The sequence below is a fragment of the Limanda limanda genome, chromosome 12 (assembly GCF_963576545.1).
Source record: "Limanda limanda chromosome 12, fLimLim1.1, whole genome shotgun sequence".
Classification (NCBI taxonomy): domain Eukaryota; kingdom Metazoa; phylum Chordata; class Actinopteri; order Pleuronectiformes; family Pleuronectidae; genus Limanda; species Limanda limanda.
Genome location: NC_083647.1, coordinates 4,005,590 through 4,019,435, shown reverse-complemented (window position 1 = coordinate 4,019,435; position 13,846 = coordinate 4,005,590). Strand labels below are relative to the sequence as shown.

Sequence of the window (13,846 nt, the reverse complement as noted above, 5' to 3'; positions counted from 1 at the left end):
AAAGGAGACCAGACCATCCCATCCCCGAGATCCAGGCCACTGATCCCCTCATTAAAAGTGAGTACCAAGTTCTTATAGCTGATTCTGCTGCTCCATGGACTCGGGGCGTGCTTGCTTCCAGAACTCAAGCTCAAACATTTGACTTGTTTTACCAATTGGTTTCTGCTTCTTTTCTCCTCCACCAGTCCAACTTTTCTTCAGGAAAACCTGCACGGCACCCGGGAGTTTGGCGATGGTTCAACTTCCAGCATTAAGACAATGACCAGTCTCTGATTGTCCCTGACATGCTGATACTTTTTAGATTTGAATCAATTTGCAATCATTTTTAAAGCCACTTTGTCATAATGGGTTATTGTGTGTAGACTGATTGTCCATTGTGTCCATTACTGATTGTAAGAGCCATTTTTGTTACTGTGATGTTTTGTTGAACCTCCCACCACTTGGGGGAGTAGTGCTGCTGTCAGTGCTGAAAAGGGTTAATATAATCTGGGGGGTAACTTGATACTGGTGTTGCTGGTAAGAAGCTTACAGTTTTTGACTGTGCTGTAATGGCTGTGAAATGAAGGTTAAGATTTTTTTTGTTTGTTTTTGAAGCCCTGTCGATTGTATGGAATAAATCATCTTTGTTGTACACTTTGCACGCACCTAAACAATCAATCAGCAATGTGGTGGCTTTTTTTGATTGTCAACAGGTCACTACACTGATTATCCATTTATAATAAAAGAAAGCAAAGACTCAAAGGCTACATTTTGTGCCTGCACTCCGAGCACTCTCCCCTGATGCAGGCTGAACAGTGAGGAGCTGAGCTGTTACCATAGTAATACAGAGGCTCCCACACATAACACAACTTGACCAGGAGTTTAAATTCAACGTGCAAGTAAAAATGTCATGATCTGATATACAAATCTGTTGTTTCATTTCAAATATACTAAGACCGAAGAAATAATTAAATGCACAAATATCCATTAGTATGAATTATAAGAGCAGTTTTCCTAAGTCTGAGAATATCAGTGCTGCAGTGACGTAGAATGAAATAATGATTAAGTTACATCAATAAAAATATGTTACAAAACAATTGTTTCCCCCATTAACGGGATAGTTCACAGAAAAATGAAAATTCACTGATTGTCTTCTCATCACTATGCCGATGGAGGGGTGGGTGAAGTGTTTGAGTCCACAAAACACAGTCTCAGGGGTAAACAGTGCTTCAGCCATGGCCGCCTCTTCTTCGGACTAGAAAACAACAGAGAAAAAACACAACATGCCTCTAAACTGCTCGTGTGGTGTCATCCAGGTCTACATCTGAAGAAGAGGTCACCAAGTTACTTCAATTGTATTGACAACACTATTTACCCCTGAGACTCCAGAAGGGTTTCGTGGCCTGTGAACACTTCACCCGACCCTCCATTGGCATAGTGGTGAGTCGATAATGACGATAGTGAATTTTTCTGTGAACTATCCCTTTAAGCTTTTCTTTATCTGACTCAGACTGTGTACGGTCTGTGCTTTTCTGAAGAGTGGACTATGGCGTCATCATGTGGCTGTAAGTTGTAATTGAATAATGATGATAAGGTGAGCTTTTTTTTGTAAGATCTGACACTTTAATGTTAAAGGGACTATAAGACAAAAACTCACCAATATTACAAACAGGACCTTTGCTTCTAAATTAAACAATACATTTCTTTTTAAAATATTTTTATTCTAATTTCCTGGAGTTAATGTTTACTCCATCCGTCCTTTCATAAATCCATCCACATATAAACACCTGAAGTAAAGCAATGATGATGTTTTAGCTGTTGCATACAGTAGCTTAGGTCCGTAGTTTGTTTCTGAGGTTGGTCAGCTGCTCCATGTCCACGCTGCTACCGCCACACACGATCACCAGCAGGGGGCCTAGGGGGGTCGGAAGGCGACCTAGGGAGAAAGGTCAAGGATCAGCCTCTGCCGTCATCTACATATGTTACAACAGTATGTGCACACACCGAGTTTTTAAAAAGATGTAATCTTCTTCCACAAAGTAAAACAATTTAAGTACATCCTCTATCTGTGAAACACCAACATGGCTTCAAGGTGAGACCAACTAATGTACACAAGCATAATCATAAGAAAATAGGGATGGTTAATAAAACTATATCAATAATCATCTTGATTACATTTTCAACAACAAGAAATAACAAAAGTTCAACATAATGCTTTTCACATTGTGAGGATGTTTAACACATAATTGATCGACCTCCAATTTGTAACATGTTTTCCTGTTTATCACTCTCTGCTCGTGAAAAAGAGTTTTATCACGATAATAGTCAATATGATTGAGTCAATGGCCTAATCCCTTCCCCAGATACAATTACATTGATAAAGTGGGGGGTGATGAGCAAATATCTTGAACCCCCTGTCAGAGCCTCCAGGTGTATGCTTGGGAGGTGGACAGGCTGGAACAACAGGCAAAGAACCCTAACCCTAACACTGACTTCCAACCGTCTGTACTAGCATGCAAGCATCGCTCCATTATTCCATTGTGGCAAATCTTTCAGACCCATAAGAACCAGGAGGAAACACAGACAAAGAGCAGCAATACATTCAGTGTAGTTACCTTCATCCTGCAATCTGTGTAGAAGTCCACTGTAGACTGCTGCTAGTGCTGCTCCACACGCCATCTCCACCAGCACCCGCTCCTCATCTGTCAACACTGTTGTGCAATAGGAGTAGACTTGACGTTGGCTAATTATTAATAATCATGAAATAGGATTATTAAAATAATAAAAATTATCTATCAAAAATAATTAAATTATTAAGTGAAGATGATCAGTAATCAAATAACAATAAAACCACTAATGAGAAAATAGGAATTATCAATTAGAAAGTACAAGCTGTCAATTAACAATGATAAGGTTATCAACCAAGAATAATGAAAATAATTAGTCTAAAACAATAAAATTATCAATTTAAGAATAATACTATCTATATTAATAATTGAGAAAGGGGGGCACCACCCTGGTTACCAGGGACCAACGATGTCAAGCTATAATTATCAGTCTCATAATGATAAATGTCAAATTAATAATGTCAATATTTTAATATTAACGATTACTTAATAAACAGTGAAGGCTTCTAAGTTCGAGCACAGGCGATCATAATCCAGCTGCAATCACATACATATGCACAAATAATCACAGACTACAGATACTTTAATTACAAAAGTATTTATTAAAAAGGGGAAATAAAGTTATAATGTTATTCAATGATTTATCATTTTAACAAGCTCCGATATTCCAAAGATAAACACAGCAGCAGCACTTATCACAATTCAGAAAATACATGGACAACCTGCGGTCTACCTATGTATGTCTGTCTCTATGTGTGTGTGTGTCTGTGTCAAAGTGTCTCTCTGTGTGTGTGTGGCTATGTGTGTGTGTGTGAAATAAAGTTAGTGTTATTTAATGATTCATCATCTTAACAAACTCCCATATTTCAAAGATAACAACAGCAGCTTATCACAATTTAGAACATGCATGTAACCTCTGGTCCATCTATGTGTCTCTGTGTGTGTGTGTGTCTGTCTGTGTCTATCAATGTGTGTGTGTGTGTGTGTGTGTGTGTGTGTGTGTGTGTGTGTGTGTGTGTGCGAGAGAGAGAAAAAGAAGGGGGGGTGGCGATGACGCGTAGTGACATCACATCTAAGATGGAGGCCGATCATGATTAGTGGAATCAAGGCCTAAAAACTCTCAAAATGGCGGATTGACTACAAAACAAGATGGCGGAGCCGTTATGAATTTAGAGCCAGGATGGGAGGAGAGAGAGAGCGGAGGCGTGGCAATAATAGACTCAAAATGGTGGGTTAACTTGCGTTATTCAAGATGGAGTCTATGTTAATGACACCATGTGGCCGGAGCGCACACTGGTGGTCGTCACATGAATTACACAAAGGAAATTTTAGACAAAGAGAATTCTTATCTCTGCTTGGCTTTGGGGGCCGAATGGTTTCCAGATGTGTTCAGCCTCTCTAAGCATAGATTTAACTATGTGACATGACCTGTATTATAAATACAGGTCAGGAGTGTGTATAGGTCGGTTTAGAAGGAGAGAGAGAGAGAGAGAGAGAGAGAGAGAACATGAGAAAACATGTAAGGAGAGTCCAAAGAAGCTCTTAAAAATACGTCTGAGATGAGTTAACAGTGATTCACCCCTCAGCCCTCAAGCGAGCGTTGTGGGCCGAGGTTCTGATCGGTGAAATCACTGCAGACTCACACAGACGTTAACAGTGCGGGCGGAGGCGCTTCTCGCGGCCCTATTTACTGCAACACAAAACATTGCGATCCAACCGGAAACCGGAAGTAGCGGCTCGGAGTAGTGGCCGGCTAAAACAATGGAACACGGAAGTTCCATCAACAAAATACACTCAAGTATTAAATCAACACGCTACATATTAAAACTAACATCTGCCCAGACAACATAAGCCTCTTACTGTGACCGTGATTTTGTGGGTTGCCTGCGCCTCGGCGCGAATCTCCCGGAAGTCCAGTGAACAATGTCTTGGCCTCTCAGGCGAGCTCCCGTGAGCACCGCAGCTGGGCCGGACCGGAGCGGATCAGTCATGCTCCGTGACGGGATGAAGCTTGGTCTTCTTCTGCAGGGATGTGCGGCTGCGTGGAGCCGGTTGAAGATCGTGTGGAAAAAGAATAAAAGTCCGTGTCTCACTCGTCCCGAGTGAGATTCCTGTTTTGTCTTTTCAAGTTAAAAACAGAAAAGTCCTTTCCAAAATAAAACGTCAACTAAGATAAAAGAATGAATGAATGAAATGAATTGAAATGAATAAAACAAACGTCTAGTCGCCTCCTTAGTTACTGAGTCGTGTGGTTAGACCTCTTGAGGTCAGAAAACAACTTGAGCAGCGTGGAAAGGAATATGACAAAGAGAGTCTCTTAAAAATACCGAGTTAACTAGTAGAACCCCGGAGGGGTTCTGTTGTCGCTTGGGCATCTGAGTGAAGAGAGAGAGATTTCTGTGAGCTCAGCCCTTTTAAGTCATGTCTCAGGTGACTCCCCCCTGGGAGGAGGGGTCAGGGGTCAGTGTGGCCCTCCAGCCAATTGAGTTGTCAGGATTTGGCCCCCAGGGGCGGGCTTACCGTGGGGGACCAGGACGTGATCTTTTGCCACATGGAGATAAGGGTCCATGCTGGGTTTTTAAATGTAAGGGGTTACCCGAGCCTGGCCTAAGGTTTTACGACCCTTTGTTCTAAGTCGGATCACTGGGCCTTGCCCAACAGTCCCCCTTTGACCTGGGAAGTGGGTCGTTACCCAGTTTCCAGGGCACGCTAGGGTCGAGAGTCCAGTGATAATCCATGAGAGGTAATCCTTGAGTGGAGTTGAAGCATTGAAAGTTAGTTCATCATGAGGCATAAATGTCTTTGAGGCATGAGTCTAAACAGAGAGAGGTAATTGTCTGGGCAGACAGAGGCTAAACAACATATATTCTAAAACACGGCGCACATTTCAATTTCACATAATGCTTATCGGCAGTTATTGTTAACATACTGATGAATTTCGGTGAAGAGTGAAATGAAAGAAAAGTGGAAAAAGGAACAGAAGAAAATGTTTGAGTAGGTGCTGGTGTTTTGAGGTAATCATGTGTGTTATTCTGTCAAACCAAAACATTTAGAACGGCGAGTCACGTTCTGTTGTTCGCTAACCTGTGAATATATGGTAAATCCTATTTCTAGGTTTGCACATCTACAGATATTGAAATTTTTCTGCCAAGACTGACTTGCCAACTGTACCCGTGAGGGCTGCACAACCGTAGTGGTAACGACTTCAAAATCCTCAACGAGGTCTAAGGAGTTCACTACCTGAACATACGTTATACAATTTACTGACAGAGGGTCTAAAGCATGCAGCTATTGATGGAGTGAGTGGTTTGAGCGGTCTTTGTTTTAAAATTGGGATTTCTTCCCCCCCCCTTTCAGGTGTGGAGGTGAGAGGGGTTTCTGGCAGCGCCTCGGTCCTTCCCAGTCATTGAAGTCATCTTTAGGAGTGGAGAAGGAGGGCAACTGCTTCTAGTTTCGCCAACGGGGTTCAGTGTCTGGTCTCTTAGGGGAGCCTGGAGGAACACGTGGCACAATGTCTCTCATTGCTTCATCCACACATCTCCGTATTAATTCCTCTGTGCCAGGATGCATCCCATGTGTTGGATTTCGGTCACCATCACTATACTCCTGGTATTGATGAGGTTTCCTTTGGTTACAGCCCCTACTTCTCTGTGGAGAGGGATTCAGGTGCTGAGGTCGAAACTGTTTGTGGGGCTGGTTGAAATCCTCACCCCCTTGGTTTTGAGGGGCACCCTGTTGGAAGGGTCGTTGTTTCTGGTTCTCTTTGCTGGGGTTCATCTGGGCGTGGGGAAAGTTGTCATCTTCCAGCGCCGGGTCCACATGTGTTTGGACTTGAACTGCCAGAACCGCGGTGTCGTCTTCGTTACACCCTCGGTTGTCTGGGTCGAAGCGATAAATGTCTTTTTCAAGGGGCTCTTGCCGCCGGTTGCGGATTTCCTCTCTTTGAGGGGGTGCTGAGTCATCAGTGTCTTTTGACTCGAATGTGCCACGGTACTCATCTTCGTGGCCACCATCTCTTGCACCGGGGTTGGAGGACCATCCAGGACGCGACCGTGAGTCATGGTGCGCCTCTGCCTGAGTGGCAGACTGGGAATCTCCTTCAGCCCTCCAGGACGGAGTCCTTCCGTCGTTGTGATGTGGATCAGCATGGCTCCGTGCAGGATGTGTTCCTTCTGGCTGGAGTGGATGCTGTGTGTCCGCTGGACAGGCATTTGATGTTGCCTCATAGCGGTCCCAGGTCACTGCACGTCTAGGGGTTGAGTCCTGCTCCCCCTTTGGTGTTGAGTGGGTCGGAGCGGTTGACTGCTGGGTGTGTCTGGCCCGCCAGATCAAAGCTTCCTCTGCATGAGGGTTGCGTAGCTGTGCTCGCAGCTTTTCTCCCAGTGTCTCTGTTCCGCTGGCTCCACCGGGAATGACGTCAGCTCCTGGCCCTGTCATCAGGGATCTCAGCTTGAGGGGGGGGGGCAGCTCTGTTTGACTGTGCCCCCCTTTCTGCTGACCTTTGACCTGCGCGTGCTCCTGCCCCGCCTGGTCCTGTTCTTGCGGGTCTCGATGATATGCCGCAGGTGGGAGTTTTTCTCCTGCTCCGCTCGACATGCTGCTTTGCATGGCTCTGAGCGCCTTCGCATGTTCTTGGGTCTGCAGCTCGGCTCTCTGCTGGTAGAGGAGTGTCAGTTGACCCAGAGCATGGGGTAGTTTCGGATGCGGGCCAGTGGGGTTGATGAGTGCATGGACAGTTCTTGATCTTACGATCGCAGGTACTTATTTCATACTCACTCAACTCACTCACCGCATCATTAGAAAAAAAATTAATCAGACTGGCTACAGTCTCTAATAGGACCTCTGGTCCTGTGGGAGCACTTGCCCCACGGTGTTACATGCTACTCATCTTCTGAGTGCGAAAAGGCACCTGGTGGACTGCTCAAGCTTGCTTGGATAAAGTGGGTAAAACACTTAATTAAAAACTACACAACAAGATACACAGGTGAGCTTCACCCTGTGTCTATAAAGTAGCAATGAAGGATAGCTCGGTGGCTCAATCCTTAAGACCTAGTTGGTCAACAACTAGTCTTCTCAAAACTAGTCTCTCAAATCTAGTTTGTCTCCTTAAGATCAAAAAGCATGCAGAAAATCTCCTATAAAAATTACCAACTACTGAAACGCAGTCAGCAACCAACCAAAGTTACACAAAAGTCTGCTTAGCAAAGGGAATTAAGAATAAAGAAACTTCAAAGAGAAATTAGTTTCGAACCTATGTCTCTCTTCAAAAATTAATCATAATTATTGTGCATTGAGATGACACAACCACTTATATGCTAGAAGCAACCAACCACGGATACACAAGGCACTAGTATACCTGCTTGGGACAGATGCAAAGGGATTACAATAAAAATTTTCAAAGAGAAATAAATTCCTAGAATTATTTTTCTCTTTTCTTAAATTATTTATGATTCTTGTGCCTCGAGAACACAACCACCGATTGCAATCTGCAGCCAATTACGGATACACCAGGCACCGGTATACCGGTTTGGTAAAAGTTCAAATGAATTAAAAATAAAACTTTGCAAAGAAGAATAAATTTCCAAAATTATTTTCTTCTTCAACAACGAATCATGATCAATACCAAATGAGAGAAAGGAAAAGTTTTGGAAAAAAAAAATCAAATTTTCAAAAAAAATTTACATTTTTCAAAAAAATTAAATTTCTGGAAAAAAAGAATCTGGATTATTGTACACAGTATTATGATACAGCTGGAGTTAGATCGCCTCACAGGGGGCACCATTTATGTTGTGCAATAGGAGTAGACTTGACGTTGGCTAATTATTAATAATCATGAAATAGGATTATTAAAATAATAAAAATTATCTATCAAAAATAATTAAATTATTAATTGAAGATGATCAGTAATCAAATAACAATAAAACCACTAATGAGAAAATAGGAATTATCAATTAGAAAGTACAAGCTGTCAATTAACAATGATAAGGTTATCAACCAAGAATAATGAAAATAATTAGTCTAAAACAATAAAATTATCAATTTAAGAATAATACTATCTATATTAATAATTGAGAAAGGGGGGCACCACCCTGGTTACCAGGGACCAACGATGTCAAGCTATAATTATCAGTCTCATAATGATAAATGTCAAATTAATAATGTCAATATTTTAATATTAACGATTACTTAATAAACAGTGAAGGCTTCTAAGTTCGAGCACAGGCGATCATAATCCAGCTGCAATCACATACATATGCACAAATAATCACAGACTACAGATACTTTAATTACAAAAGTATTTATTAAAAAGGGGAAATAAAGTTATAATGTTATTCAATGATTTATCATTTTAACAAGCTCCGATATTCCAAAGATAAACACAGCAGCAGCACTTATCACAATTCAGAAAATACATGGACAACCTGCGGTCTACCTATGTATGTCTGTCTCTATGTGTGTGTGTGTCTGTGTCAAAGTGTCTCTCTGTGTGTGTGTGGCTATGTGTGTGTGTGTGAAATAAAGTTAGTGTTATTTAATGATTCATCATCTTAACAAACTCCCATATTTCAAAGATAACAACAGCAGCTTATCACAATTTAGAACATGCATGTAACCTCTGGTCCATCTATGTGTCTCTGTGTGTGTGTGTGTCTGTCTGTGTCTATCAATGTGTGTGTGTGTGTGTGTGTGTGTGTGTGTGTGTGTGTGTGTGTGTGTGTGCGAGAGAGAGAAAAAGAAGGGGGGGTGGCGATGACGCGTAGTGACATCACATCTAAGATGGAGGCCGATCATGATTAGTGGAATCAAGGCCTAAAAACTCTCAAAATGGCGGATTGACTACAAAACAAGATGGCGGAGCCGTTATGAATTTAGAGCCAGGATGGGAGGAGAGAGAGAGCGGAGGCGTGGCAATAATAGACTCAAAATGGTGGGTTAACTTGCGTTATTCAAGATGGAGTCTATGTTAATGACACCATGTGGCCGGAGCGCACACTGGTGGTCGTCACATGAATTACACAAAGGAAATTTTAGACAAAGAGAATTCTTATCTCTGCTTGGCTTTGGGGGCCGAATGGTTTCCAGATGTGTTCAGCCTCTCTAAGCATAGATTTAACTATGTGACATGACCTGTATTATAAATACAGGTCAGGAGTGTGTATAGGTCGGTTTAGAAGGAGAGAGAGAGAGAGAGAGAGAGAGAGAGAACATGAGAAAACATGTAAGGAGAGTCCAAAGAAGCTCTTAAAAATACGTCTGAGATGAGTTAACAGTGATTCACCCCTCAGCCCTCAAGCGAGCGTTGTGGGCCGAGGTTCTGATCGGTGAAATCACTGCAGACTCACACAGACGTTAACAGTGCGGGCGGAGGCGCTTCTCGCGGCCCTATTTACTGCAACACAAAACATTGCGATCCAACCGGAAACCGGAAGTAGCGGCTCGGAGTAGTGGCCGGCTAAAACAATGGAACACGGAAGTTCCATCAACAAAATACACTCAAGTATTAAATCAACACGCTACATATTAAAACTAACATCTGCCCAGACAACATAAGCCTCTTACTGTGACCGTGATTTTGTGGGTTGCCTGCGCCTCGGCGCGAATCTCCCGGAAGTCCAGTGAACAATGTCTTGGCCTCTCAGGCGAGCTCCCGTGAGCACCGCAGCTGGGCCGGACCGGAGCGGATCAGTCATGCTCCGTGACGGGATGAAGCTTGGTCTTCTTCTGCAGGGATGTGCGGCTGCGTGGAGCCGGTTGAAGATCGTGTGGAAAAAGAATAAAAGTCCGTGTCTCACTCGTCCCGAGTGAGATTCCTGTTTTGTCTTTTCAAGTTAAAAACAGAAAAGTCCTTTCCAAAATAAAACGTCAACTAAGATAAAAGAATGAATGAATGAAATGAATTGAAATGAATAAAACAAACGTCTAGTCGCCTCCTTAGTTACTGAGTCGTGTGGTTAGACCTCTTGAGGTCAGAAAACAACTTGAGCAGCGTGGAAAGGAATATGACAAAGAGAGTCTCTTAAAAATACCGAGTTAACTAGTAGAACCCCGGAGGGGTTCTGTTGTCGCTTGGGCATCTGAGTGAAGAGAGAGAGATTTCTGTGAGCTCAGCCCTTTTAAGTCATGTCTCAGGTGACTCCCCCCTGGGAGGAGGGGTCAGGGGTCAGTGTGGCCCTCCAGCCAATTGAGTTGTCAGGATTTGGCCCCCAGGGGCGGGCTTACCGTGGGGGACCAGGACGTGATCTTTTGCCACATGGAGATAAGGGTCCATGCTGGGTTTTTAAATGTAAGGGGTTACCCGAGCCTGGCCTAAGGTTTTACGACCCTTTGTTCTAAGTCGGATCACTGGGCCTTGCCCAACAACACACACACACATACGTAAAGTAAAACCTAGGCAAATCTAAGATAACTTTATTATAAAGGCTTAAGGCTGTTATAAAGATAAAAAGCAGTGTTCTTGAGTCGGAATGATGGTACAATGGAGGCCGGAGCAAAATGGTTCTCGGATCCCGTTTGGGGTCTTTCTGTGTAAAGTTTGCATGTTCTCTCAGTGTCTGAGTGGGTTTTTCCCTGGAGACCTCCCAAAAGAGATGCACATTGGGGAGGACATTGATTTGAGACTCTAAATTGACTGTAGGTGTAAATATGTATGCTTGTTTGTCTCTGAATTTTTATACAGTACTTTTATTTACTGGAGAACTGTCTAGGGTTAACCCCGCCTTTTTCACAATGTCAACAGGGATTGGCTACAGACCCCCCCATGACCCTCAAAGAACGAGTGGTTGGTATAATGGATTGGATTTCATTTGTTCACAAATCATCCTGGATGTTTGAAAACACACACTCACCCAGGAAGGTTTCCACGGCGTGCAGGGCCTGCTGGTCTGTCACCAGCTCTGAGATGATCTTCAGCTCGCTGCACTGACTGTATTTAAATGCCTGCTCGCACACCGTCTTTGCTCCGAGACATTTGGCCTCGCTGTGAGAGGACACATGGAGCCAGAGACAAGGATGAGGATGCATTTCATCACTTCACAAAACTAATGAACTCTTCAACTTCTTACCTGGTGATGTCATCCAAAGTGACCCTCCTCCCTGCCTTAACAGCGGCGTTAAAACAGTCTGCGCCCACTGTCTCCATGGCGACGATCGGTACATCCGTCCAGCCCACGTCCTTCAGGCCCTGGACGACTCCACACAGGAGCCCTCCTCCGCCCACAGACAACACCACGGCTCCAGGCTTCCCACTGGGGCCCAGTGAGGCCGCGACCTCTGAGATCACGCTGGCGTGGCCCTGCCTGGCGGTGACCACAGAGAGAGGCGTACACATGATATCTGAGTATAAGTATCTCAAAGTTTAGTTAATGCATTCCACAAATAGTTCACATTGTGATGAGTGTTTCTACCACAGCAGGGGGTGATCGAACGGAGGAACATAAGTGAGTCCTTCAGTTTCAGTCAGTCTGAGCGCTTCTGCGTTGGCGTCATCCCAAACCTACAACGAAACATTTTACAGTGAAAAGAAAAAGAAAGTGATCTAGCTTCTGTGACACAAAGAGATCACTGAGATGTTTGTCACACTTTACCTTCCCTACGATCTGGACTGCAGCCCCCTGATCCTTTAGTTTCTGAATGACTGTCGGAGGGGAAGAGGAGGGAACCACGATGGTGGCTGGTACACCCATTTTTCTTGCTACGTATGCCGCGGCCATACCTGCATTACCACCTGGAATGAAACCCACAGTGTTTTAGTATAGTTAAGTCAACCAATTAGTTTCTTTCTAGTAGTGTATTGTGTATTTCTACATGAGGTGTCACCTGAAGAACAGACAACTCCTTTGGACTTTGTGCCGAGCTGCAGAGGAGAGCAACAATATGAAAACAGGGGAACTCAAGTATTTATATATAAATAATAAACACTTAAGTAAATAATCAATTAACTAAATAGTTAAACTCTCTGCAACAGTCCACCGGTGTTGATTCTGAAAGGTCTGTGGGAGAAAAGGCTCTTATAAGCTCCAGCAGGGGTTCGGGTTCCTACCTGCTGACAGAGGTGTCCGATGCCACGGATCTTGAAGGAGCCAGAGGGCTGTGAATTCTCCATCTTTAAATAGACAGTGGTTCCCGCCCGTCTGGACATGCTGACGCTCTCCAGCAGTGGTGTGTTCAGGTGGAAATGCTCCGCCATGATGTAGCTGCAGTCACTGAAGGGCAAACAACATGTTGAACATGTTGAAACTCAATATGACTGTGACAGGAGGAAGGATGTTCTATCATAGTCAGGCTGCAGGGTGTCGCAGTGAAGACCTTTCTATTTCCACTTAAATTTAACTAAATCACTAAATTTGCGACCAAACTTGTGTTGGAAAAACACGACAAAAAGGAAAAATGTTCTTGTTCCCAGTAAACACAGTTATGTCCGTTATGACTCCAACGCCTTGATCTCCGTTGTCCCAAGTTTAAAAACCTGTCACAAGCGTATTGATGCAGCACATAAAAATAATTTTCTTCATTCAAGCAGAGCAGAGACAATTCTTTGTGACCTTTGGCGGTGACATGTCTAATATAATTAAGACACATCCCATCTCAATGTGAGTTTAATACAATTAAGGCCCTTTATTTGTACAATAGACTTTAAGATATTTACCGACGTTTTAAGCACTAATAAACGTTTAAGTTTATAAATGCATCTAATATCAATTTGTATAACAGTTCTCAGCGGTGTCCCTTGCCCTCCACTTTGTAACGCAGAAGCCAGACTTTAGATTTAACTTTCTCTTCACTGGCTTACAGGAAATCTCAGAATTGATTCTAACGCCACCTCCTGTTTTAAACACTTTAAACCTTGTAAAGAACGTTATAACAGTATGTTGAAAAGTGCTTTATAATAAAGTTTATTATTATTATTATTATTATTATTATTATTATTATTATTATTATTATTATTATTATCATTTACACCGTGCAAGGCAGATACTGTCTTCACATTCTGCAGGGATACCCAGTGATGAAGAGCGATGTGCACATGACTGGTTGCTGGAACCAGTGGCTACAACAGATCATATCATATTCAAACTGCAGCTGGTCACAATGCATGTCATTGTGAGGCTGTTGTTCAAATTAAATCTCATAGCGCTTGTGATTTTCTTTCATTCTCTAACTTTGTATAAATAATCATCTACGCGCTGCTCGCACAACAACAACCCGTGTAACTGATGATCACATAAGGTGACTGTGTCATG

The 13,846-nt window shown here is 43.1% G+C and overlaps 1 protein-coding gene across 1 annotated transcript; it reads right to left on the bottom strand.

Annotated features, from left to right (window-relative positions):
- Positions 1–1,811: 1,811 nt before the first annotated feature.
- On the bottom strand, positions 1,812–12,792 carry sdsl (serine dehydratase-like). The gene is made up of 8 exons (XM_061083478.1): positions 12,646–12,792; positions 12,423–12,459; positions 12,191–12,330; positions 12,011–12,099; positions 11,669–11,902; positions 11,453–11,583; positions 2,595–2,681; positions 1,812–1,915 (listed from the first exon to the last, which is right to left on the bottom strand). The coding sequence occupies exons 1-8, from the start codon at positions 12,790–12,792 to the stop codon at positions 1,812–1,814; spliced, it is 969 nt and encodes a 322-aa protein (XP_060939461.1).
- Positions 12,793–13,846: the final 1,054 nt, after the last annotated feature.

Coding starts and splice junctions, on each gene's coding strand:
- sdsl (XM_061083478.1), bottom strand. CDS start 12,792: ATGGCGGAGCATTTCCACCTGAACACACCACTGCTGGAGAGCGTCAGC. Junction 12,100..12,190: donor CAGTCCAGATCGTAGGGAAG/GTAAAGTGTGAC, acceptor GTTTCGTTGTAG/GTTTGGGATGACGCCAACGC. Junction 1,916..2,594: donor ACACAGATTGCAGGATGAAG/GTAACTACACTG, acceptor CTTTCTCCCTAG/GTCGCCTTCCGACCCCCCTA.